Source organism: Thrips palmi, unplaced genomic scaffold (assembly GCF_012932325.1).
Source record: "Thrips palmi isolate BJ-2018 unplaced genomic scaffold, TpBJ-2018v1 HiC_scaffold_8, whole genome shotgun sequence".
Classification (NCBI taxonomy): Eukaryota; Metazoa; Arthropoda; class Insecta; order Thysanoptera; family Thripidae; genus Thrips; species Thrips palmi.
In genome coordinates, this window is record NW_023144635.1 from 4,891,150 (window position 1) to 4,916,172 (window position 25,023).

The 25,023-nt window shown below is 49.3% G+C and overlaps 4 protein-coding genes across 7 annotated transcripts in view; 2 read left to right on the top strand and 2 right to left on the bottom strand.

The window, feature by feature from the left end:
* Positions 1-79: 79 nt before the first annotated feature.
* Positions 80-5,979, top strand: LOC117653502 (integrin-linked protein kinase). Of its 3 annotated transcripts, none has more exons than XM_034399200.1 (10): positions 80-212; positions 454-655; positions 1,106-1,271; positions 1,354-1,546; positions 1,659-1,739; positions 1,821-2,016; positions 2,094-2,337; positions 2,436-2,535; positions 2,610-2,740; positions 2,824-5,979. In XM_034399200.1, the coding sequence occupies exons 2-10, from the start codon at positions 567-569 to the stop codon at positions 2,968-2,970; spliced, it is 1,347 nt and encodes a 448-aa protein (XP_034255091.1). In that variant the 5' UTR covers positions 80-212; positions 454-566; the 3' UTR covers positions 2,971-5,979. The 3 variants fall into 3 exon arrangements, with proteins under 3 accessions (XP_034255091.1, XP_034255089.1, XP_034255090.1); XM_034399198.1 differs by having other exon boundaries at positions 99-260; XM_034399199.1 differs by having other exon boundaries at positions 134-239.
* Positions 5,969-9,464, bottom strand: LOC117653500 (SET and MYND domain-containing protein 4-like). Of its 2 annotated transcripts, none has more exons than XM_034399194.1 (12): positions 9,348-9,464; positions 9,100-9,251; positions 8,777-9,008; positions 8,342-8,670; positions 8,115-8,270; positions 7,730-8,039; positions 7,351-7,652; positions 7,192-7,265; positions 6,796-7,119; positions 6,565-6,711; positions 6,338-6,491; positions 5,969-6,261 (listed from the first exon to the last, which is right to left on the bottom strand). In XM_034399194.1, the coding sequence occupies exons 2-12, from the start codon at positions 9,243-9,245 to the stop codon at positions 6,087-6,089; spliced, it is 2,349 nt and encodes a 782-aa protein (XP_034255085.1). In that variant the 5' UTR covers positions 9,246-9,251; positions 9,348-9,464; the 3' UTR covers positions 5,969-6,086. The 2 variants fall into 2 exon arrangements, with proteins under 2 accessions (XP_034255085.1, XP_034255087.1); XM_034399196.1 differs by having other exon boundaries at positions 9,100-9,275; positions 9,348-9,404.
* Positions 9,465-9,828: 364 nt separating this feature from the next.
* On the top strand, positions 9,829-14,782 carry LOC117653501 (methenyltetrahydrofolate synthase domain-containing protein). Its single transcript, XM_034399197.1, has 8 exons — positions 9,829-10,051; positions 10,537-10,769; positions 10,863-11,070; positions 11,154-11,266; positions 11,357-11,547; positions 11,638-11,989; positions 12,077-12,270; positions 12,350-14,782. The coding sequence occupies exons 1-8, from the start codon at positions 10,027-10,029 to the stop codon at positions 12,513-12,515; spliced, it is 1,482 nt and encodes a 493-aa protein (XP_034255088.1). The 5' UTR covers positions 9,829-10,026; the 3' UTR covers positions 12,516-14,782.
* LOC117653087 (serine/threonine-protein kinase 32B) overlaps positions 13,795-25,023 on the bottom strand; it is a 61,394-nt gene continuing 50,165 nt past the window's right edge. The window contains exons 5-12 of the mRNA XM_034398459.1: positions 24,578-24,615; positions 20,613-20,702; positions 19,211-19,428; positions 16,932-17,057; positions 16,742-16,852; positions 16,467-16,630; positions 16,173-16,259; positions 13,795-13,876 (exon numbers count right to left, since the gene is read on the bottom strand). Of these exons, the coding sequence (XP_034254350.1) occupies positions 13,795-13,876; positions 16,173-16,259; positions 16,467-16,630; positions 16,742-16,852; positions 16,932-17,057; positions 19,211-19,428; positions 20,613-20,702; positions 24,578-24,615 (916 nt within the window). The remainder of the gene's footprint in view (positions 13,877-16,172; positions 16,260-16,466; positions 16,631-16,741; positions 16,853-16,931; positions 17,058-19,210; positions 19,429-20,612; positions 20,703-24,577; positions 24,616-25,023) is intronic.

Consider the following 25,023-nt stretch of genomic DNA (forward strand, 5'->3'; position numbering starts at 1 on the left):
CGATATGAGAAAGTTGGCTACACAAGCTGTCATGCTTCTAATAGAAATTTCGCAAAGTGATCGTTTATTGATGTATCTCGTGGGTTTTGAGGCCGAAACTGAACGTAGCAGGGACTGTTTTTATAGACTGCATCATTTTCAAAAAGTCTTTTTAGATTTAAAAAACACCTTCATTTCATGTGTGAATGTTGGTACAACTTCACACAGTAGGCGTAAGTGTGTGTGAGTGTAATGTCAAAGTAGGTTGTCACCAAATTTCGGTAAATAAAACCACTTATCGAGATTTGATGCATGTCAAATATATTTACGTGCAACATTTAGTGTCTTAGTCAATATTTCAGACACTTTTTGAGACCAAACGTTTTTGTGATATTGAATACTTTGCGATCTAGTGCACATGTTTCTGCTTCGGTTGCTGTGTCCTGCCTGTAGCCCAGTTATTGTTATTTTTAGACATCCGATGGAATGACTGAAAACGTGGATTGAAGACAACATTTTATTCATCTCGAGAGAGGTGAACTTGCCAGTCGTCCATCTTCTTATTCGTTTCAAGTTTTTGGCAAGAAATGGAGGATATCTTTCACTGGTGCCGTGAAGGCAATGCTATGCAAGTCCGAGTTTGGTTAGACGACACTGAACATGATATGAATCAAGGGTGAGTGGAGCATTTATGCAAAATTCATTTCGTTTCAATTCAAACTTACAAAATGTGGTTACAGATTTTTTTTTCAAATCTCTAGTTTGTTTAAGGGAAGTGAAGGGAGTGAAACTCCAGTTGTGTGTAGGTGGGGGTTCCTGTGGCTCCCATTTATGGCATCAGTGCCCCTCCCACTTATTTCCTGTTAAACCTTTTGAATTTTAAACAAACTTTTTTCAGTGTTTTCTTTACAATTATTAGCTATCCTTTTTGAGATGTACACTATTAATGCCAAGTGCCGCTGTTGTCTTTGCAAACTAATCACAAAGTTCAGTTATTAGTACTTCATTCCTCTAAGCCCTTTATTTTTAATATTAATTTTATAAATTTTTTCTGCTTTGTCTTCATGGTTTAAATGCTGTTCAAGAAACGTTTTTTATAAACTTGTGCCATTTCTTTATCTTGCAGAGATGATCATGGGTTCAGTCCACTTCACTGGGCAGCAAAAGAGGGGCACTATAAAATAGCTGAGCTTCTCATCCAGCGTGGCGCTCGTATAAATGCAACAAATCGTGGCGATGACACGCCATTGCATCTTGCTGCAGCGCATGGACACAGAGAAATTGTTCATATGGTAATGATCAAACTTAGTTTCACACTCATTGGTTAACCTTCATTTTTAAAGTTCATACTAATCTCTTTGTCCTTTGTTGTAGCTGTTGCGAAATAAGGCTGACATCAATTTCACAAATGAACATGGAAATTCTCCTCTCCATTACGCTTGCTTCTGGGGTTATCAGACTTTGGCAGAGGAACTTGTTGCTCAAGGGGCACTCATAGCTCTTGCAAATAAAGATGGGGACACTCCTCTTGACAAGTCTAGAGGATCCCTTGCTAAGAGATTACATGGTATAGTATAATTCAACCAACTGATTGTCGACTTTCAAAAATTCTTATTATTGATTAATATGCTGCTGTCTCATTCTGTGGTAAATTGATTTCTTTCTTGTCCTCTTTTCAGAAATGGCTGTTGAAATGGGACAAGATTTGAAGAAAATTACTTTCAAGGATCAAAGTTGGCTTGGCTTAAAAACTCGCAGCCGTAAGTTGCATTAGGTTTTGTAACAGATTTTAAAATCAAAACTACTGCTGAACCAGAATTGTAATTTTTGTGCATTGACAGGCGATGCCACACTATCCCGCCACAAAGGCATAAATATTAAGGACCTCCACCTTCAGATTCAGATTGCAACAACCCCATCAGGAGTTACATGGAGAGGCCGTTGGCAAAAAAATGATATTGTTGCCAAGATTCTATCTGTGCGTGATTGCAATGCTCGAGTTTCTAGAGATTTTAATGAAGAATTTCCGAAACTCCGGTAATTATCAACAGTTTATAAGTGGGTGTAGTTTAAAAGTACCTTCTTTGCACTACAAATGCTAATATTGTTCACAGAATTTTCTCCCATCCGAATGTTATGCCTGTAATTGGATGTTGCAACTCTCCACCCAACCTGGTTGTCATTAATCAGCACATGCCTTGGGGATCATTGTACACCCTCCTACATGAAGGCACTGGTGTTGTCGTGGACACTGCTGCTGCTCTCCGCTTAGCAGTTGATGTTGCACGTGGCATGGCATTCTTGCACAGTTTAGAACGCATCATACCTCAATACCATTTGAACAGCAGGCACGTTATGGTAAGTTGTAGAAAGTTTTGCGAAGATGGTTGATTATATAAGAGAAGGTAATGTGGTAGTAGTATGAAGGTAAGCACTAAGTTCCATCCTTTTTATAGATTGATGAAGACCTCACAGCAAGAATAAATATGGCAGATGCTAAGTTTTCATTCCAAGAAAAAGGACGCATTTATCAACCAGCTTGGATGTCACCAGAAGGTAAAATTTTAAAAAAATGTTCTAAAATTGTGAAATTTTGTGATTTGTGCTAAAAATTAATGTTTAATGAACAGCTCTCCAGAAAAAGCCCAAGGAACGAAATTGGGAGGCTTGTGACATGTGGAGCTTTGCTGTTCTTCTATGGGAACTTGCTACTCGTGAGGTGCCATTTGCTGATCTATCACCCATGGAAACTGGCATGAAGGTATTAACAGTAATAAAGTACTAGCATCATTTTTCTTAGAACTGTCTTCGCAACAGCCTATAATTGTTCTTGGCTCTTTTCAGATTGCTTTGGAAGGACTGCGCATCAGCATCCCACCCGGAATTTCACAGCATATGGCCAAAATGATCCGCATCTGTATGAATGAAGACCCTGGTAAACGGCCCACATTTGATATGGTTCTCCCTATTCTGGAGAAAATGAAACGATGAAAACGTTTATGTTTGTTTTGTCATTTTCTATTCAATTTTCTTGCCATAATTTGTTGTAAAATCGCTCATTTTTCACCACTTCATGAATGGTGAGGGTACTGCAAGTTTCTTCACCTTTCTCTTGATGTACAGTAATATTATTTCTTTTCTGTAATGTTAATTTGAATGACACTGCAGAATCAACATAAAAGTTGATTCAAAACTTTGTTTTGTTAATGTATGCATTTGACTAAAGAAATATTTACAATTCATAGAGTGTCACTCAGCTTGGCATGAATGTATTGAATAACTGTTGGTGTGTGCGTGTGTGTGTGTGAGTGCTGTGTGTTTCTGTCAGTCTGTCTGTACGTGAATACATCTTCATTTAGATTCAATAACTGTTTGGTTTTCGTTCACTGGCAGCTGGATCAATTATCCTTACTGGTTTTCTATCTTTGGTTATTGTTTTAACCACTTTTTTAACATCTTATTGAACAATGTCTATCCAGTTCATTCCTTTTAACTGAGTTCCTTTTATAAAAATTTTGCATCTGGTTTGTGGCTTGAACTTATACATGAACATCCTCATGCATTATTAAATACTGTAACTATTGTTGTTGTTTGATCTAATATTTTATTTTGTTTATAGTATCTATTTTTAAAGAAAACTGTCAAATTGATAACAATTTGTTAACTATTGTAACTAACAATGTGTTTACTTAACAATTTTGTTGCATAGATGGTATAACTATTTTCAGTGTCAATTTATGTTTGTCTATTTCTTTTCCTATAGCAATTGTGGATGAGTTAATAGTCATTTTTGTTATTTGGATGTGTGCGGTTTGACGTCCTTCTGCACCAACCAATTTAAGCTTGACTGATAATGGATCATTGGCTTCTTAAGATTTTTGTTTTAGAGATTGAACAATCCTCTGCAAGGTAGTGCAGTACTTCGTTTGTTTGTTTTTTTCTCTTTGCATCCTTGCTTGAACATAATTGTGATTAACTAAACTTCATAAAAGACTTGTAAAAAACTGTGACCCTAATAACCATGTATTTTTGATAATATTCTGCCCAATTACTGCATCAGCTCCATAAGCAGCTTTGTGTTCTTTCAATTTTGTACACCACTTGTACTTGTCCCCAATCTTGACCTTCAATTGACCTTTTGTGTCAAGTTGACGTTATTTTGACACAAAAATGACTGTCCTTCCACCCCAATGAGTAGGTGTCACTATGGGGCCAGTTTGAATTTGGAACAGTCACTCCTCATTATGGAGTCTTTTCCTTGACGTTGCAACTCAGGCCAAGGTCACTCATTCATTTAGAGTTTCCATGTATTAGCTCTAAATGTGGAACTGCTTCAATAATTATGTGTGACTGCTTTTGTACTTATGATTTGTATATAGTTGTAAGCTTGACTGCTGTGAATTGGTGCTTGTTTGTTAATATTTTAAAGGAGATAATTATGTATTTTGATAGATCTGATGTATTCCCTTTTGAATACTATTTTGTACAAACAGTTTAAGCCGTAGCTCTTAAGCTGTTTTGTACTATTGTACATGTACTTAGTTTGAAATAACCATGTCATAGTGATTCGTATCACTGTATTATACAGAAGTACAACATGCTTTAGTGGACCAAAGGAAGTGTAATATTTGTCCATGGATGTTAACTTTCTGACTTCAGCACAATTGCTTTTACTTGTAAATTCTTTTAATAATTTAAACTTGTTTAATGAACTGAGGAATAATCATAAATGAATTGCTTGCTGGGCACAAAAAGTGTACTGCTGAGTCACTCTTAATAACTGTTGTAAGCAAAATTTAAGGATCAGTTTTTATACCTGTTTTTTGATACATGTATTGCTGTTGGTGGCAGATCCAGAAATGGCCTGAGAAGTAGGGGGAATAAAAGGGAGCTGTCTGCCTTCCCTCTTGGCAGCTCATTCATTTGAGGCGCCGGCTCCTCTGGCTTGTCGCCCCACCCTTGCCTGTGGATTGGCGACTGATTGGTATTAGTGTCTCTTTTAAAAAACAATTTGTGCCTTTCATCGTATTTTCATAGACAGACATAGTAATTGTGGATGTAGTGTGAGTCTGAGCTGAACTCTTTAAATATTTTTACCAAAAGTCAAGTGGTCAGTTTGCTTCCATACCTAGAGACTGTTAGAAACTTGCCTAGATTGAGGCTTCTTTAGTGCTCTCTTATCTTTCAATATTCAGTGCTCTACAAGTGCCCACTCCCTTACCAACTTTGATTTCAGTACCAAGTTTGTTTGATTTTGATCATTTTAATCATTGTCCAGTATTACCACTAGGCATGAAAAACTACATTGCGGTAATATAAGCTTCCTATTGCTTTCATAGGTCCAAACTCATAGATTTACATCAGGATGCTTCATAGATTATGTGATGGTAAAGTTTTTGCTTTGCAATATTGTTATCTGTGTTGTGTTGCAACCAACTATGTTTATGACTGTACTTAGTAGTGAGATATTAGGAGTATCAAATACTCTTAACCAGTATTGCTAACATGTTAATTACTACTTGTGTCACTACTTTGATGTTATGTGTGCCTGAATCTACTAAGTTCATTCTATTACTTCAGTACTATTGTATCTTATCTACATTTCACCTCAAAGGTTTTGTGTTCTAAGTGCCTCAATTATCGGGATATGAGCCAGTGGCCCATTATAAAAGAGGTACTATTTGCTTGTGTATAATTGTGGTACTTAGGACATAAACTGACATGATTACTGGAACAGCTTACCCCTTGGTGGCAAGCCAACAAATTAATGGTGCTCAGAAACATAATTATTAAAAATTAATAATTGTTTGCAATTGTGTATGGTTTCAACATTACATTCAACTAAAAAAAAACTTCTTAAGAGTAACTTTTTGACCAATGGTTTGTAGCCTACAAGTTTTGAGGTAACAATGTATTATTGTATGTGATTTTTAACTGCCATTCGTATATGTTAACATTTACTAGTTGTTCTATTCAGGAACTAAAGAAGTAATTCATTAATGGATGTATTTTATTCTTAATCCCTCCCTCAGACAGCATGTGGTAGAAGAGGAAACAATATCATTCAAAAGGACCCAAAATTTGTTTTGACAGTTTTAGTTAGTAGTTCAAAATTTCATTTTGTGTTTCATAGTACCTTGCACATTAGCCATTTCATTCATTAGTTTGAGCTCTAGCCTCTTCTTATCTAGATCTTGCCATCCTTGATTCCATTTACCATAATGGACGGATGTTATAGAGAGTGCTCTCTCCACCACATTTGATGCTTTTTCTAAAACATCTCTGAAAAAGGAGAACAGTGACATGAACTGCCTATAAAAAGAAGTATATTCACAAAATTCTTAAAAATGATAACCACCTTGGAGGAGTTGTTTCCATTGTTCGAATATTGCACATCATTACATCAGATAGTTTCTGAAGTTCATTAGCTATTTCAATGCTGTCAGCTCCATATTGTTCCTCTATAGCTGGCAACATGATCTCCAAATAATTCAAACTCTTGCTATAGTGCCCTAGAGGAAATAAAAAATATGAAACCAAAGCAAAAAATATTTTCTAAAACAAAACACATTTTGGAAAGTTTACCTAACGTAGCATAACATTTTGCCAACATATCATAGGTTGCCGTAAGGTCTTTGTTGCTCCTGTACAGAGCTCGCTCTTGTAATTGTTGACAACGGTTCAAAATATTCAAAGCATCTTGCATGTGACCATCATCCATCAGCTGGCAGCCTAGATTAGGTTTGTTGTTTCATTAAAAGAGTTGTTTGCATAGGCACAGACAGAAGAAAGGTAAGGCTAAGATAGTGTGCGTACCTTCTCTAAACAGACTGAGAGCAGAGAAAGAATCTCGAACCAGATCACTGATGGGCTGATGAGATCCGCAGGTATCACACACCATGATGTGAGAATTCGACAGGTCACTCAGAGCAACTTTACTACCAGCAGGCTCTCGACCAGGAGCTTCATTTATCAGAGGTCCACTGCAAGATGAACATCGGAGAGCCCAAAGACGCTCCTGAACAGGATCAAAGGATTCACCTGGATTACTTGTACAAGCTGAGCAACTACAATGGAAAAAGTATTGAGCTTGAAGGGCTGCCTGTCGTTCAGCTGTTCCCATCCGTTGAAAGTGAGGCCCTGCACAAGAAAGAATAACAAACACATAAGAAACGAAAATATGTGGTGATGTTTAGTATATTACCCACTCACCATAACAGTTGAAAACTTCTTCTCCTTTTGGAATATTCCTACTTGCTTTCACAATCAGCATTTCATTGAAGAAACTGAAAATTATCATTTGCATTAATGTAAAACCACAAAGAAGAAAGCTCTTGTTAATTTTCTTTTTTTAAAAATAAAATCTATTACCTGTTGATAATATTAGGGTTGCAAGAATGATTCATCATGCTGGCAGACGGGTATATGGCTGTGGCAATGCGCTGCTGACTTTCTGACACTACAGTATTACAGTTGTCCACAGACATTTTAGCAGAAGTTCTATCGGAATCTAATTTGGTTATAGCATGAGCATTGCAAACCAGCTGTGCTATGTGCCGCAGAAGTAAAGCACAAACTTGAGCCACAACTCCACTTCCTCTTCCTGCTAATTTATCTTCATCATTGAAATAGTTAGTCTTTTTCATCAGATATAGGGTGAGTAATTCAGCAGTCTGCAATCAAGTCACACATCAAATGACTATTCCATTACTTGTACTTGATGATACTAACAGTGTAAAATTTCACTAACAGCAGTGTATTGAAATAAGTCCTCCTGTGACATATCTTCTACATGAGGGAGAAGTGAATAAACTGTTGAATAAGAGTCCTCAAGGTTTCCAAAAATTCCAGTACTGGAATGAATGAGGTGGGCAGCTGACTGTGACCTGTCTAAAATTTTGTCAGGCAAACCTGTTGTGAGAACTATTCTTAATCCCAGATGGGCAACACCAACAGATGACATTAAATCAATTGCCCCACATTCCCAACGGTGGTAGCTTGAATAGGAAGCCTCCTCACAGGTTTCATCACAGAAAAGAGCATCAATGCAGTTCTTGCATCTGAAAAGGAAATTTACATTAATGTAAAATTTTGTTTGTTTTATTGTTGTTATTTTTTTAAAAGATGTAACCTACGGTACTGGTGCTACTAATGTTCTTGAGCAATGATGACAGTGAATTTTGTATTGATCTGGTAAAACAACAAAAGCATATGGCTTTTCCACAAATAAAATGTCACCCTGCCTGATATCTTGATTTGTCACAACATATCGACCTTTGCTTTCTGAATACCTGAAAAATAAGACCACGTTTAAGTCCTGTATTTGTAACAATAATAAATTGATTTCTGAATTTAGTAATACTTGAGCTCAAGAGCAGAGGATGCAAATGGAAAGTGTGAACTTGGTCCCTTCAACAAAGAGGGAAGCACATCTTGTACAGTCCCTGTCTCTGTTTTATTAGACTCTCCATTCAGCAATTCATCAAGTTCTGCTTGTATTGAATTACACTCCTCCAAGGAATTCCCACTGGTACTTTGAGATATTTCTTCTTTACAGCGCTGAAGGAAGACTTCACAATTTTCAGAATCATTAAGGGACAGGTAGCTGCGAGCTAGACGCAACAGAAGTTTATATTTTAATCTTTCAGGGTATGGCAACGTTAAAGCTTTCTCCGCATCTTTCACACATTCCTGTGAAAATAACAAAACTGATATGAAACAGCTTGAATAAATTCAACATTAAACAATTTTCATTGTCCAATACAGATGGCCTTCAAAAGTCAGTAAATAAACGCACTTTAAATTTTTTCAAGTGGTAGAGAACAGCTGAACGGTTGGCCAGTGCAAGGGCATACTCTGCACTACCATAAGGGGCATATCGAATAGAATCAGTGTACAACATAAGGCTCATGGTATCGAGATGTTTCTTGAATGCCTCATTTCCTTTCGTTCGCAAAGCTGTGGATTCATCTTGAGACTTCGTTGAGCCATTACTCAAACAGAGTTCTATCCATTCATTCAAGTAAGACCTATAAACAGAAAGTGTGTTGCGGAAGGGCTGCGATGAAGTAAAAGGAAGTACGGGATAGAGTTTTAACTGATTTAAATCTTTCAACAAACCCTAGAGAATCGTTCTTGAGGAAGGATTGGACAATACTAATTTCACTTTTTCTATCCACCCCTGAGAAAAGATTCCATTCCTTCGACTTTTTGGTTAGACTGTCCAAAACATTCTGCCATTGCGGTATTTTATTCTTCATAGACATGTTAACCTTGAAGCAAGATGCAAGTGTAATCTTAAATTTTAAGTCATTATGTGAATACGATTGAAGCAAACAGTTGTCAGTACAAAGTTGTACAAGATTTACCCCGCAGAAGTGTAGTGTTGACTCTTCGGGTTTGATGTTTACAACCCGGGCCGGGCGGGGGAGGGGAAGGGAAAGGGGAGGGGACGAAGGAGGAAGTGAAAGGGGCGGGGGGGAATTTTCGCTCGTACCAACCCCCACACGACACGACTTCTTTGCACGTTAGGAAGAAAAATCTCCTTAAATACCCGTATTATAAATCAAACAAAGACTGATGTCATTCGTGATTTTAGTTTCGTCTAACATCTGGTTCCGTTTTCTGAACAGCAAATGAAGATGAATCAGCTTCTCCAGAGGTAAAATGTAAAGCCAGATGATTTTCAGCCATGATTTATTTCGTTCGAGAGGATTGACAGTGTGACAAAACAACAACTGCAACAATTGCTTTTAGATTTGAGCCGATTTGAGACCAGAATTTTGACCAAGCAAGCAGGGTATGGTGGCTTCATAGTGTCAGCAGTTTGACAAAGACAATGGCTCATTTGTGTTAGTGTGTTGGCCACCCTGATTCAGGAGTCTTCGTTGTAAGCCGCTGCTCCTGAAAATGATTAATTCTATTTTTACTTTATAGTGTTAAGGAGATAACGGTCGCGTTTCGCCATCAATAAATGCAGCGCCTGCATTAGTGTGCCCATCATCCACGCATCCGACTCGAGAGCAAGTCATCTCATCAGAAGCCAGAATGACGACGTCGGAAGATCCTCCAGGTATGTCCCAAGCTGTTAGGCTAGTTCCTGTTCCCCGCGGCCCGCAGCTTCTGGATGCAGTTTTCGGCGTCCTTTGGGATTTTGTCGACGGGCAATCGATGCAATATTGGAGATGCTTTGTGCTGGGCCGCAGTCCTGCGTGTTGTGACACGGCCCGCCACGCCTCCTGCACGCCCACGCTCACGCTGGCCGAGCGGCGGCCCTAGCGGCCCTAGCGGCCCTAGCCCTCTGCGTTGTCCAATTCCCCGGACTTCCGTCCGTCCCGCTATTCCCCGATAGTCCAGCCCTTTCGGCACCCTCCGCCCTCGCGTCGTCAAATCCTCCCACGCAGCGCTTGTCTCTAGCTCGATGGCGTCCAGTCTGGAGTCGAGATTTGTAGTTTGGGGGAAGGTTTTATGGTTCCTGCACCTGTTTCTTTCAGCTGGCTTGGATTTGCAGGCCCTTTGGATTCTTTGCTCTGATGTGCACCGTATGTTTTCTTTCAGCTTCAGACAGCCCTGCAGAAGTTACGAAGGCCTCCATTCGTAAAGATACTTGGGCTAAACTTCAGGCGGATAGTACAGTGACTGGGAATATCTACCTGAACCGAATCCCTTATTTTAAGGGTTCGGATGAGGCAGCTCAACGCTTTGCTGAGACTGAAGAATTCAAGAATGCAAAATCAATTTGCATAAATGCTGACAAGGCTCAAGAAAGTGTCCAATACCTAACTGTTCAGGTTTGTTCAGCTAACTTTCAAATTAAAATAAATTGACAGTTGTTTTCACTAAAATTATTTTATTTATCTTTCTTTTAAATTTTTGTTTTTCAGGCAAAGAAGACTCTTCTGATCCAGATTCCACTTTTCATTCGGAAAGGCCTTGTTAAATGCATTCAAGTGCCAGATGACCTTCCCGACGATCAGGTCCAGAAACTTACCACGCGCACTGCCATCGGTGCCCATGGAAAAGTAGTTCCGCTTAGTGATGAACGTAAGGTGGACATAGTTGTCATGGGATCTATTGCAGTGACCAAGCAAGGTATTGTTATCTGATTGACTCGATTTTTTTGTTAATTACAAGTCCAGTGAATGTAGTTTCAACGTTCATGCTTACCGTTTTAGGTCAAAGGATTGGTAAAGGCGAAGGATTTGCTGATATTGAGTATGCCATGATGCAAAAGCAAGGGATGCTTACACCGGACACAATTGTGGTGACCACTGTGCATGACAGCCAGGTATTTAATATACTATAGAATATTTAAACATGTGATGTTCTTAAATTTTTTATTCCAGTTACATCTCCATTTCTTTCACTCTTGTTTTAGGTTTTTGACTCCTTACCTGGAGAACTCTTCAAAGAGCATGATGTGGGTGTCAATCTTATAGTTACTCCAACCCAGGTGATAAGGGTCTCTCCGAATCCACCCAAGTCTTCTGGTCTGAATTGGAGCCTTCTCTCTAACCGTCGCTTGAAGATCTTCCCCATATTGCGCCAGCTCCGTGAGAAGGACGTCAGGTATGCTCCCGGATCTTCCAAGATTTGCGAATGGGTCTCGTAGGTTCGTTCACTCGGGGGTCTTTAACGTTCACTTGGTGTTCCTCGTAGTGCTGGCGACACCTCTGAGCTGAAGGAGGACTCGGACGTGGAGTCCCGGCCCCGCCGCCCCCGCCGGCTGCCGCCCCGGCACTTCCGCTCCCGCCCCCGCTCCAGCACGGGCGGCGACGGCGAAGTCGGCGAGGAGCACGGCGAGGACCAGGAGCGCACCCCGCGGCCCCGGCGCGCGCGCCGCCCCCGCCAGTCCAAGTCCGAGGGTGACGAGGAGGGCGGCCCGAGCGGCACCGAGGGCGAGGGCACGCCGCGCAAGCCGCGCAGGCCCCGCAGGTTCCCCGGCCAGGCAAGGTTCCCCGGGCAGGGGCCCCGCCAGCGCAGCCAGCGCCGAGACACCGAGGACGGACAGGTACGGCTGTGGTGACTGGCGGCTAGGCTGCCACCAGTAAGTTGAAAGGCCCCCTGGATTTAACTTGGTCTTCCCCCCTTGTCCCAGGAGGGTGAGCCCCGTCCGCGTCGCTTTGGGCGAGGCAGGCCACGGCTTCCAGTCGACTTCAGCCTCCGCGTGGGCAACATTGCCTCCGACGTGCGTGTCCGAGACCTCAAGACCGCCCTGGCCGAGTGCAAGGTGAAGCCAGTCAACATCAAGTGGTTCGGCCAGAACGGCTTCGCTCTGCTGCACTTCGCCAGGTTGGTACTCCGCCAGCACTTGGCGTCGCTCCTGTCCTTTGAGGGCGGATAGTGTTGTATGTTTGATTTGTGACTGCAGGATGGAGGCCCAGGCTGGGGACGCCCCTGCCAACAACGTGGATGGCGTACTGACAGCACTGCGTGACCTCAAACTTGCTGCTGCTGAGGGGGATGGTGTCACTGTAGAACCCTTGACTGCTCCGGTCACCAGAATTGAGGTAACCAATGAAATAACAGCGGTTTAAGCGAAGGAAAGAAGAATTTAACACTTAATTTTATTTTCTTATTTCTTAATTTGTATTTTTCTCATAAGATTTTCATTTGAAAATGTCAAATGCACTCCCCTAATTACTGCTTTTCCATTGGATTTTTTTGTGGATCTGCTTTATGTTCATGCGCTGATCACATTTTTGGGAATGTTCTGTGGCTTGCACTTCATGACAAAGAATTCACTAGCCTCCACCTTCCTTACTGTTAGTTTGTAAGTTTCATGTTTTGTTTTCGTTTGTTTGTTTAGTTAAAAGATTTTTCTTTAAATTTTTTTTGTTATTGGTGCCATTGTTCATTGTTAATTCTCACAAGATTACATTTTTTCTTTTCCTGTATGGCGCTGAAATGATTCTAAATTTTGTTAATCGTCGTATAAGCAACGTTTTTTGGGACATTTAAAAAGGCTGTTGTTAGTACTTATAAGGACCTAGAAAGATGTACGTTTTCTATCTTTCTGTGCTGTACTAAATTATTTGCGTGTTTTTCTTTTGTTTTTCTCCTGTGAAAGTGAATTTACTAATTGTTAACATGTCTTGTCTGTTTCCTTTTTCTGTGATTTTTCTTTTAGCATCATCTAATTTGGCTTTATGCCTCAAGTATTTATTTCATGTGCAATGGGGCCTCAAGAGACACTTACATATGCATGATATGTAAGTCAGTCTCCTACCCTTCATAGATCTTTTCTAAATATTTATTTAAAAATTATTAGTATTTATGAATTAATTTTTTGTCGCATATTTGGATGGTAATGTAGAACTATGCATACATATCAGACCCAACTTTGTATGCAAGGATTATTGGATCAGTTTCGAACATCACCATTTCTATGAAATCAGGTTCACACATGTAGCAATTTGCTACTATTTTGGCTTATGTCAATCATTGAACTGTTTTGGTATTTTAGAAACCTGTATGTTTCTATCCATCCGATTTTGTTGATGTTTTTCAGCCTCCCTCTTGCTTTATTTTGCTCTTTTTTTTACTGGTTTGACATTTGTGGTTGAAGACACTTCTCCACTTCTAGTTTGTCTCTCAATGCAAACGGATTTATTTTGGCCTCATGTGTGAATGACTGGTCTTGCAATCTATCATGGTATCATTTTCTGTTTGAATGCGAGACATGACTTACCATGATAAGAAACTTGCAAGTCCTCATTTCCCCGTATTGTTGTGGTTTTGTTATTTACATGTGTGTTTGTGGCTTGTTTATTCATTATGACCTGTGTCGATATGCTTAGGGGTGTTAAACCTCCACTACCTGACATGAAGCTTTCCTGTTGCTTTGCCTTCCAAATGGTAACCTTCCTCTTTTGACTTGAGTTGCAATGTACACAATCTGTGTCCAACATGTGATTTATTAATTGTTGCTAATATTCTCTGAAGTTTATGCTTGTATCATAGTATTATTGTGTATTTTTGTATCATTGCCAGGTTTGTGTAGCCAGTTGTAAATTTGTAGTTAGTACAAAATCTGGTGAAAAAAATATTTTGGGTTTGACTTGCATTTTGATAATTACTATTCTGAACAATGTTCTTTATTCAATTTTCAGTTTCCTGCGTTTTGCAGGGACTGAACTTATTTGCAGTCTTCCTGACTAGAATCAGCCATTCAGCCAGATCTTGCATCAGAAATGGAATGTATGGTTAGGTTCTAATTGTTAGTGTGTGCTGTTTTCTCTAGCAGCATGCTTGGAAATTACAGCAGCTCAAATTGACCTGAGGAGGTTTTCTTGTTGTAAACATCAGTTATTTATGTTACTAATATGTGAAGATGGAAACTTTGCAGTGTGGTATTTTCTGTGTGTAAGATCATTAATTTCCCAGTAAATACGCCAAAAAAATGTTAATATTCCAAGTACAAAAATTTTGTGACAAAGACATGTGGTTCTGTAATGACCACAATATTTTTTTTTCTCTAGATAATATTTTTATTGTATCATTTTAAGGAAATTGACTTTATTTTGGGGGCTAGCGGTAATGCAACATTACTTATGAATGTTTAGTTTGTTTGCAATTATTTCGTGTGTCACTGGAAGTTTCTACTTGCAGTGTGCTGCACATGTGTGAAAATCTTTCTGAATTACTATATTTTTGTACTATAAATTAGTCAGTTTTGAAAGTTATTTCTTTGCTTTGTTTTTCAGTTTAAGAATTCTATAATTTAAAATTACAAAATTGTGATTCAAAACAGGACTTCCAAATTGTGAATAAAAGTTTGATCTATGCAAAAAGTTAAAGGAAAGTTGTGCTTTACTTGCATTCACTTGTTCCCTACATACCTCAACTGTGCGGCCCTAATAATTTCTGAGTAAATTGTGTTGTTGACTAACAATGAAAGAACTCTCAATTAGCATCGCAATTTTGGTACTTTATTTACTCCTGCAGATTAAATTGATAAAAAATATGTATCCTATATTTTTAATCAATTACTGTACAGATACACATCACAGTATAAAGCCAACATTAGCTTTCAAGAATAGGTCAATTATAAACTATGCACCATGTACAGGAGAACATTACCTACTTCAACAAACAGCAGGGACAACAAGACTTACAAGTAATTTGGAACATGGGAATCACTTCATTAAGAGTTAAAAAGGAAATTGCACTCTTTCATTAGGGAAATCATCCTGCAAAACTCCGATACCCCTCAAGGTTTTCGCCACGCGGATAAATGCTGCACTAAAATTCCAAGGTTGAACTATGTCCAGGGCATGGGTAATATGGTAAAATGGAGGTGCTACAGGATCACACCCTTTCCAGCTATCGGGTTTCTAGTAAGAGAGTGCGAGAACCGTAACTCTGCGCCTGTTCTACAAGGAAAGAATGAAAAGAGATAGGGGGAGGGGAACACTGAATGGGTGTCGACGAGTCTACCGCCCGGCATTCACTTGACGGACGCCCTGCCGTTCTCCCGGCCCTCCCTGCCCGCCCCGCCGGCCTTGTCCAGGTCGCGCGCGCCGGGGCTGCACAACGAAGGCGACGGCGAGGAGGGCGCCGCCGAGTCCAGGGTGGGCGATGACGATATCCGGAGCTGGCTCAGGTCGGGCGGCTGCGGGGAGGGGCTGGGCGTGCTGCCGAGGTTGGACAGGTCCGACGAGAAGCTGGCCAGGTGCGAGAGGCACTGCTCCAGGTGGCCGCGGCCCAGGACCACCGCCTCCTCGGCGGGCTGGTCTTCGGCCTGCAGCGGGTCGGTGCCGCAGCTGCCGCAGGCCCTGACGGCGGCCTCCTCCTCCGCGGTGCGGAACACGTCCCCGGGGCTGGGCGGCGGCGCGCTGCTCGCGCTGCTGGTGGCGGCCTGCAGCGCTGGCGGTCCTGGCGGCCCTGGCGGTGCGGCCGGCGGCGTGCGCGCCACGTGCGGGCTGCTGCTGCTGCCCCTGCTGCGCGCGCTGCCCGTCCGGCCGCCCCCGCTGGCGGCGCTGGCGGCGCTGGCGTGGCTCACGTGGCTGGCGTGCGAGCACTGCGACCCGCTCGACGACAACCTGGACGGCCGGTGCGACTCGTCCTCCGCGTCGCTCGCGCTGCGCCGGCTCACCCTCCTCGACGACACGCCAGACACGGTGAGCGCCGACGAGCTGGGCGGCGTCCCCGAGTTGGGCGTGGCGGGCGTGGCGGGCGTGGCGGGCGTGGGCGGCGGCGTGGCCGTCGACGAGGGCGGCCGCACGCACGTGCGCGTCAAGCCCTGGGCGCTCTCGCCCTCCGCGCCCTCCGCCTGCGCACTGCAACAGTCGCCAGGCACAGGTCAAGCATCTTCGCTGAGACATCTCTGCAAATACAGCGCACGTTTCCTAACATTTTAAATTCATGAGTTTGTGTTTGCGCAAACTGAAATCCTCCGTACAACGTCGGCAAGGCGGCAGCCCAAACGAGGGCGCGTTGAGCTCCGCATCATGCTCCGCATGGCTTTGGGCCGTTGGCTGGCTTACCCGGACTCGCCCATGGCCTGCAGCAGCTCCTGCTCCCACGCCTGCTCCTTCTGCTCGCGCTCCTTGCGCGCCATCTCTCGCTCGCGGTTGAAGGGGATGAAGTTGGGCAGCAGCAGCTGCGGCGACGGCATGTCGGCGGTGGGCAGGCCGTCCTGCACGCAGGGCTGCGGGACGACCAACGACGAGAAAGGTCAAGCCACTGGCAAAACTGAGGCGGAACACAGCGCCTGTTCAACGCGTTGCCCAGCCAACAGGTCGGCAGTGCCAGCACTCACCTCCCGGATGGACCGCTGCTTCGCCAGGCGCTTCTTCTTCTTGTGCAGCGGCCGCTGTTCGATGATCATCTCCTCCAGCTCGTGCGTGGGGTCGCAGTTCAGGTGGTCTCTCTGTTGCAGGGACGACAGGATTCAGATTAGCATTCACCAGGGCGTTAAGTCGGACAGTAGGACGGCACTGATCGCTCACCGGGGGCGTGAACGTGGGCTTGATCTTCTTGTGCAGCACGGCGTCGAAGTCGACGTCGGCCATGATGGGGACCTTCTTGAGCTCGGACAGCGAGCTGATCCGGGCGCCGGGCCGGGAGCAGAGTAACTGCAACAAGCAATCAAGCGGCGTGCATACCAGTCAAACCGGTGCATTGAAAGGGATCGAGTTCCCAACCGAGTGCTCGATCCCATTTACTTCTGCAATCCCCGACGCACTTGTGCACGACCCCCTCTCCCGTTCCTCCACCTGGCCGGCCAGATCAACGTCACGAAATGGAAGCAAACAGAACATGCCCGGTGGGTTTAAGTTTCCCCCGACTGCGCCCTAGGCAGGCTGGCAGGCACGTGCAGAGGCCACTCCTTCCGGGAAGAGAGGGGTGGGGCGCCGCGCCTGCGGTGGGGGCGGCAAGACGACGAAATGATGACTTTGACAAGGCCCTCACTGTCGCGGGAAAAAAAGAGGGCAGAGAGTTTGATTTTCAGGGTAGTCTTCCCCTTCCACACAGACACAGACACGCGCGCGCGCAGAAGCACGTAGCGACCGACCGACCGAGCGCACAAATAAATGATGCGGGCGATGATTACACCGCGAGGCCGCCACCGACACACACGAGCTGAAAATTTGTTCCGCTCCGTCCTCGTCCAACCGGTCCAACCCCTCTCCCTCTCTTTCTCTCAATATCTCCCTCGAAGCGCCGCGGCGCGGTGAAAAGCCACAGGCGTGGCGGGGCGAGGGGATGGGGCGTATAAAAGGTGGCGCGTTGGCCGCACCACTTCAAAGCGACGGCGGATCCGGGGCACCGCGGGATAAGCACACACTTTTAAAGTGTATCACGTGTCGAAGGGGGGCGCGCGTGCCGGGGCCCACCCCAGCGCCCTCAAGGTGCTCGTCCTGGCCTCGTCCGACGACCGCCACAGCCGTGAGCGCCCGCCGGCCGCTGGGTAGGCCACGCGGCGCGCTGGCGAGCGCAACGGGACTGCCTACCCTGCGGTCGGCAGGCGCTCTCCTCTGCCTCAGCAGCCTCGGCACGGTGATCGAGTCATCCTCAGCCTTCACCCACGTGGGCCTGCCCCCACCCCCTTCCCCTGCGCACTCATGCAGCACGCGGCGTCCGCGCGGCGCTCCGTCCCCGCGTCTCGCAGTGAGAGTGACAGAGAAGGACATGGCTGGAAAGGGCCTCCTGGGGGAGGGAGGGGAGAGAGGGTTGAGTGTGTACACGGGGATATTGCCTAAATCGCGGAGGCGCGACAACAGCTTCATCTTGCTGCTCGCGCCACCTGCGGCAGGTCCTGGAGCCAGGCAGTCAGGCAGGCAGTCAGCCAGGCAGGCAGGCAGCCCAGGGCCACGACGGGGGGCAAGGCCGGAGACGCGGCCTGCCTTGTCGGGCTGCATAGCGCGGGAGGAAATGCCGGCCGCGTGTTGGCGACGTCGCTCGGTGACGTCACTTTCCCGGAGTTGTGCTGGCGGCCGGGCCGAGTTGGCCGTGACTCCGAGCGCGGGGGTTTGGCGGGTCCAGCCCCGCGGCCCCGCCCTCCGGGGATTCTGGACGTCGCGGGGATCCGGTGTCAGGACTTTGCATTGCAGGCCCGCGTCGGCCGGCTCGGCGGGCTCGGGGCGTTCCGAGGGGCGTTCCGAGGGGCGTTCCGAGGGGCGTTCCGAGGGGCGTTCCGAGGGGCGTTCCGAGGGGCGTTCCGAGGGGCGTTCCCTGCGAAAAGGGCATGCCGAGCAGCAGCACTGGCTTTTGCTTTTATCCCGGGCGGCGGTCTCGAGGGACGCCACGCCGCCACGCTGGACACGCGCGGCCGGGCAAAGCCAGGCACGTCTGCTCTCTGTAGACATTGTGGGCCTGGTCGGCCCGGCCCGGCCCGGCCCGCCTGGTCCACGTCGTGACGTGGCCCACGCAGCACCCTGCTTTGCACGCCCCGCCCCGCCCCGCCCCGCTGCTTTGCTTTGCCCCGATCGCGGATTCTCGCCGCTTCCATTTCCATATAAATTACTTGGCCTTTGGCGCGGGCCGACACGGCGTGGTACGGCACGGCACGGCACCGCCTTTGGAGCGCGTCGCGTCTTCTGCCTGCCGTGGGGCCGAGGGGCGTGGGCCGTGGGGCCGAGGCGGGTGGCGCCCTGGCCAACATCCCCAAACAAAGACGAGGCCACCTTTGAGACGCAGTGCCGCCGAGAACAAACCGGCGGTGCTTCCCTGCGGTCCGATTCCGAGAGTCGGTCTCGTCGCTCTGTCTCTCTCGCAGGGTGCTCACCCTGCTCAGCAGGTCCACGAAGGGGCGCGACATCCAGGACGGGTAGTACACGCCGGCGGCGAAGAGGGAGCGCACGTCGCTCAGGTTGGTGGCCGTGTGGATGTCGAAGGGGCGCACGCCGCGCGCGCACTCGTACGCGCACACGCCCAGCGACCACCAGTCCACGGGGAAGCCGTAGCCCACGCACAGGTCGGCCGCGCAGTCGAAGATCTCCGGCGCTGCAACAACGCCAACAACAACATGAGCAACAACAACAACAACAACTGTAGTAATCTTCCGCGCACAACGCCATCAAGTTGTTTATTGGCGGCCCCCTGCGGGAGTCGAAGCGCCACTCAAAGTCTTCCTTATTACTTTTCTTTCTCATCGCGAAAGTTTTCATTCGTTGATGGGGGAACAACAGTATCTCTTTTTAGGGCAGCAGCTAGTGGGGGGGGGGCCTCGCTCGCAGCTGCACGGACTCGGCTTGTGTGGACGCCGAACTGGTTCTCCGCGCTGTACGCCGCACGGAACGAGAAGTGACACCAAACCGATCGATCCGCTGCTTGTGTTCGTAGCCCCTGTCACATCCTTCCTTCCCGCGACAAGCATTTTCTTTGCCGAGGCGCGGCGGCGCGGCGGCGCGGCGGGGTGTTGGGTGCACGTTCTGCTGATGTTGGCGATACCAGCCACTTCATGGGGCTGTCCTACTTGCTCGGCTCGGCACTTCTCAAGTATCCTTCGGCGACCGAGTCGTCGTGGTGCTCGTCGTCGTGGTGGTCGGCGTGGTGGTCGTCACCGTGGTGGTGGTCGTTGGCGGCGGTGGTGAGGCCGGGCTTACCGCACGCTCGCCCCACTTGCTGCCTTTGTCCCGCGAGCCTCGCCGGGCCTCGCCTGCCAGCCCTGTCAGTCCGGCCCGTTCCGCCGTGACCACCCTACTGACGCAAAAAATATCCGTCGTATTGTGCGGATGAAGTTTCTCGTTACATCCCCTATTCTCGGCAAAACCCCGCAGCGGGCAAAAAAAGGAGGAAAAAGTGTCCTGTCAAACATTCCTGTGGACACCTGCAAAAAGGGCACGTCCGCCAGCTCCAGGTTCCAGGGCCGGACACGCTGGAAGGCTGGAAGGCTGGACTCGCATGGAGCAGATCGCCGCACCGCCAGAACCAACAACAGCCCAACCCCGCGCCCCGCCTGGCCCCTTCTCGAGACACATTCAATATTTACCGCCTCTTCCATTCCGCGGGGTTGGCTTAGGTTCGGCACGGTTCGGCACTCGCTGCCAGTCTCTGTGCGCGGCTCGGGGCACAGTGGGCCAGACGACCGGCGCAGCCGGCCAAAACTTTGGACGCGTTTTGAGCCCCAGAGTGAGCGACGACGGTTCGGCGTCCAGCATCCCAGTCCTGGTCTCATGCAAACTCACCCATGTATGGCTTGGTCCCAGACATTGACGTGGCGAGGTGGCCCTCCTCCAGGACGGTGGCGATGTTGAAGTCCGTCAGGTGGGCGTGGCCTGGAAGCACAAGAAGCCGTGTCACCGCGTGCCGTGGCGCGCCGTGGCGCGAGGGACGAGAAATAAGGGCGGACAAAAAAAATGTCGATAGTGGGTGGCGTAGCGGCGGACGGGGCGGACGGCCAGACGCAGGGCAGCAAGCCACTTGCACTACGCGCCGCCACGCCGCCACGCCGCCACCGGGATCGAGGAAGGGCGGGGCGGGGCGGGGCGGGGCGGGGCGGGGCGGGCATCAAGATTAGGAGGGAGTCTGGGGGGAGGCGTCGATGCAGGGCGACGCACGGGGCACAAAGGCGGCCCTACAGGCCTCCGAGCGGTACCCGGCCGCCCGGCCTCCCTCGCACCCCGACGTGCCCCGACGGACCGTCCCGTGAGTGCGAGGGAGACAGACAACGCGACGAGACACTCCGCCACCAGCTCGTCTATTGGCGGCCAAGCAGCGGCGCACCGAACTGGCCGAACCACGCACGGTGAAACCATCCAGGGAATGAACCGATATTCCTGGAAATCCCACCGCGGCGGACTCCAACAAAACTTTCGAATAATTGGCCGGCCGGAGGGAAGCGAACACCGCGAATCAAAAGCAGGAGCAAAATGAAGCGGCCGCGGTCTCTTTTTCTCTGCGGCCCTAATCCCGCGCCGAGGCAGTACAACGCACATAATGGCAGCCCCGCCCCGCCCCGCCCCACCCCGCGCTGGACGCCTGCCAATGCTGCAGCAAGGCGGGGCGGGGCCTCCATCGGCGTAGGGTTTCCCTTGCGGCGTAGTGTTTCAGCCCGTCTTCCAAGTGCGCCCTTCCCCTCCCTTCCCCTTTACCTTGCGTCCCGATGCCGTGCTATTGGCTCGCACGACGGCCTAGGCCGAGCACGACTTCAACCGCAGCTGCGCAGCGCCCGGCACGGCCCAGCAGCCAAGCGATCAAACGAATCGAATCGCTTTGCGCGCCACCGCCGCGCACGTGTGTTGGTGTGCGTGCGTGCGTGTGTGCAGTGCAAGTGTGTGTGTGTGTGAGAGCGTGTGTGTCCGTGCGCGGCCCGGTGCGTGGAACCCTTGATTGTCACACGCCGCGCACTGTCCGCGTTGCACTGTGTGCTTTGGCGCGCGCTGCCTTATTGACTGCGGGGCGTGGCGGGGAGGGGGAGGGGGGACCATCAATCAGCACCCGCACATGCCCCGCGCGGCGAGGCGGAAGGGCACGGCACGTCAAGACTCGGAAAAGAGAGAGACAGAGCCCTCTCCGGCGAGCGCCGTGCGGGTAGGCAACCGGCCCCGGCTCCACACACGGGTGCGCGCGCGCTGCCCGCCTGCCGGGCGCTCTCTGCGAGCTTCAGGCTCGGAGCCGCTCTCATCGACAACTGGAGCCGAGCTGCAGACTGATTCCGACCGTCGCACTGTCCTCTGTCTCTCTCGCACTCATGGGGCGTCCTACGGGCGCGAGGGAGACAGACTCTCGAAACGAGTGTGCTGCTTGGAGCGGCGTACGGCTTGGCGGCGACGACGCCGAGGAGCATTGTGGTGTGTGCACTCGGCGCCGCGGCCCCGAAGCGGCCCGAAGGCCCGGAGGGTACTGTGCCGCCGCAACTTAGTTAATTAGCCGACTTTAATTAATTACTTGGACTTGTGCACGCGTGTCATCGGCAGCATCGTCATTCCGCACCTGTAAGGCGAGGGCCCGAAGGCCGGCCGAAGTTGGCCCGAAGGCCGGCCGAAGTTCACCCGAAGGCTGGTCCGACGACACTCGTCCGAGGGTCCATCAGCCCGCAGCACCCCTAAGCGACTCCCTGAAGGACGCCATTGGGGCCCGGGCCCGGGCTGTCTGAAGGACGTCGGACAAACCCGGGCCCTTCTCCCGTTGCATCGGCACACCAGCCCAGCAGCCCCACTCCGAAGGGGCGTTTCGCCGCTCTGTCTCTCTCGCACTGATGGGTCGCCCCGCAAAGGTGCGAGAGAGACAGAGCTGCGAGATCTCGGCAACAGCCGGGCGGGCGGGCTGCACACACAGCCCCTTATCCCAGCCGGCGCAAGGCGCGCAGGGCAGGCAGGCCGGGCAGGCCGGGCAGGCCACGGCCCAAACTTGAAACCCTTCGAGGCGTGAAGGGCTGCGAGGGCGGCGCGAGGCGCGGCGAGGCGCGGCGGCCCGGAGAGTGGTTCGGGTTCATTCACTCTGCTTGAGGTCAAGACGGAGCGGCCCGCGGACCCTCGCACACGCCGACTGGACTTGGACCGACTGCAGACCGATTCCGAGAGTCGTTTTCGTCGCTGTCCCTCACGCACTGATAGGGCATCCCGATCCGGTGGGTGGGAGACAGGCAGACAGACAGACAGACAGACAGACAGACAGACAGACAGGCAGACAGACAGACAGACAGACAGACAGACAGACAGACAGACAGACAGACAGACAGACAGACAGACAGACAGACAGACAGACAGACAGACAGACAGACAGGCAGACAGACAGACAGACAGACAGACAGACAGACAGACAGACAGACAGGCAGACAGACAGACAGACAGACTGACAGACAGACAGGCAGACAGACAGACGGAGCGACGAAAACGACTCTCGGAATCAGCCTGCTGGCTAACTGGACTGACTGGCGCGCTTCCTCGTGCGGGCCTCCCCCCGCCCCGCTCCGCCTGCAGGCGAAGAAGAGAGAGGAGAGGCGACGCTCGGCACGCTTCGCACGCTGCGCACGCTTCGTTAGTCCGGGGGTCACATTGTGTTTGAGGGCGCCGGGCTGCGCCGGGCTGCGCCGCGCCGGCCGGGCCATGCCGCGACGCCACGCTCCATTTCGGCCCGTTTGGCCGTGCTGTGTCTCTTCTTCTTTATCTTCGTGGAGATGAAACGATTTGGCGGACATCGGGCAGCCTCCCTCCGCCCCGAGCCTCGCGCTCCCCGCACTCCGGCCGAGTTGGCCAACCCGCTCCGTCCCCTCACGGCCGAGCGGCCCGGCCAGCTGTTGACCGCCACCGCCCCCCCCCCTCCCCGCAGCACGCGACTTCAGTCACAAAGACGAGTCGGACCCACTACACTACACCCTCCCTCCAAAGCCGAGGGGGGAAATAAAGTAAATGCAGCTGCCGTCGTTTGGGATAAATGAAAAAAAAAGGGCGGGGGAGAAAGATAATAAAAAAGAAAAGAAAAGTGTATCGTGTGTGCCCGAGCGATGGGCTAATGGAAAGAAGGCAAGGCACATGAAGGACGGGATAAAACCTACAAAACATCAAAGAGGTGGACACAAAAAAAGGGCCGCGGATAAAATGAAGAGGCAAGGCCGGGTCCTTGGCAATCGATATACACAACGGAGCGTGTTTACAAACGAGCAACGAAATCGGATCAAAAAGGGGAGCGGGAAGAGAGAAAAGGCAAAAAAGCGCAACATTCGGAGGGAAAACGAGGGCGGTGGAAGCAGCGCGGGGCGTCTGCCAGTGTAGGCGCTGATCGCGGCGCCGCGGCGGTGCGGAGAGACAGCACTCTCCAACTCGGAGCCGAGTGATCGCGGCGGAGATACGCAACTATCCCCATCCTCGTCCGACCCGCGCGCTGCCGCACTGCGTCGCGCTCTGTCTCGCTCTCGGCGCCGCGCAGCGCCGCGCGCCAAGCGATTTGGTGGCGATGAAAGGGCGGGGGGAGGGGGTGATCCCTCCGCCGGAAGTGTTCGACACGGAATGGAGGCGCGAAACGCTACTCACACAGCGGTGTAGGGGAAGAGCCGAGAGAGAGACAGAGAGGCCGCAGGAATGCTTTGTTAGAGCGAGGGGAACAGAGACAGAGCGATGCATCCCCCTTTGTGCAGGCGGCAGTGCCACGGCGAGGCGGCCCAGGGGCCCGGGGCGGCGATGCAAACAAAGCAGACTAAGTGTGTACTCACCCTCCTCATCCAGCAGGATATTGTCAGGTTTGATGTCCCTGCAACAAGAGAGAGGCGGAGGTGAGAGACACGGAGCGACACGCAGTGCGAGAGAGACGACGACGGGGGCCTCGTTGTCGCTGGAACTGGGGGCGCAGTGTCGGCGCGCGGCCCCAACGACCGAGACCGATGTCATTGTTAAAAGCCGCCACTACCGGAAGTCAAAAAATGTTGGCACTTCATGAATTTCAAATCACACACTAGCATACGCTTGTCGATGTCAAGGCTGCTTGTTATGATTCCCAACGGCGCGTCAGAGGGCCTCGCCTCGCGCCGTGTGTCCTGCGCGGGGCGGCGCCGGCCAAGAGTGGAGCCTAGGATGGCGCATACCGTGCGTAGGATGGCGCGCTTTATTAAATTTGTTTTGCTGGGACGAGGCCAGGAGCCAGTAGGCGAGCGACGCGCTA

Coding starts and splice junctions, on each gene's coding strand:
- LOC117653502 (XM_034399200.1), top strand. CDS start 567: ATGGAGGATATCTTTCACTGGTGCCGTGAAGGCAATGCTATGCAAGTC. Junction 1,547..1,658: donor CCTTGCTAAGAGATTACATG/GTATAGTATAAT, acceptor TCCTCTTTTCAG/AAATGGCTGTTGAAATGGGA. Junction 1,740..1,820: donor TGGCTTAAAAACTCGCAGCC/GTAAGTTGCATT, acceptor GTGCATTGACAG/GCGATGCCACACTATCCCGC.
- LOC117653501 (XM_034399197.1), top strand. CDS start 10,027: ATGACGACGTCGGAAGATCCTCCAG. Junction 10,770..10,862: donor TCCAATACCTAACTGTTCAG/GTTTGTTCAGCT, acceptor TTTGTTTTTCAG/GCAAAGAAGACTCTTCTGAT. Junction 11,267..11,356: donor CCACTGTGCATGACAGCCAG/GTATTTAATATA, acceptor CTCTTGTTTTAG/GTTTTTGACTCCTTACCTGG.
- LOC117653500 (XM_034399194.1), bottom strand. CDS start 9,245: ATGTCTATGAAGAATAAAATACCGCAATGGCAGAATGTTTTGGACAGT. Junction 7,266..7,350: donor AACCCTAATATTATCAACAG/GTAATAGATTTT, acceptor GATAATTTTCAG/TTTCTTCAATGAAATGCTGA. Junction 6,492..6,564: donor AAAATGTTATGCTACGTTAG/GTAAACTTTCCA, acceptor TATTTCCTCTAG/GGCACTATAGCAAGAGTTTG.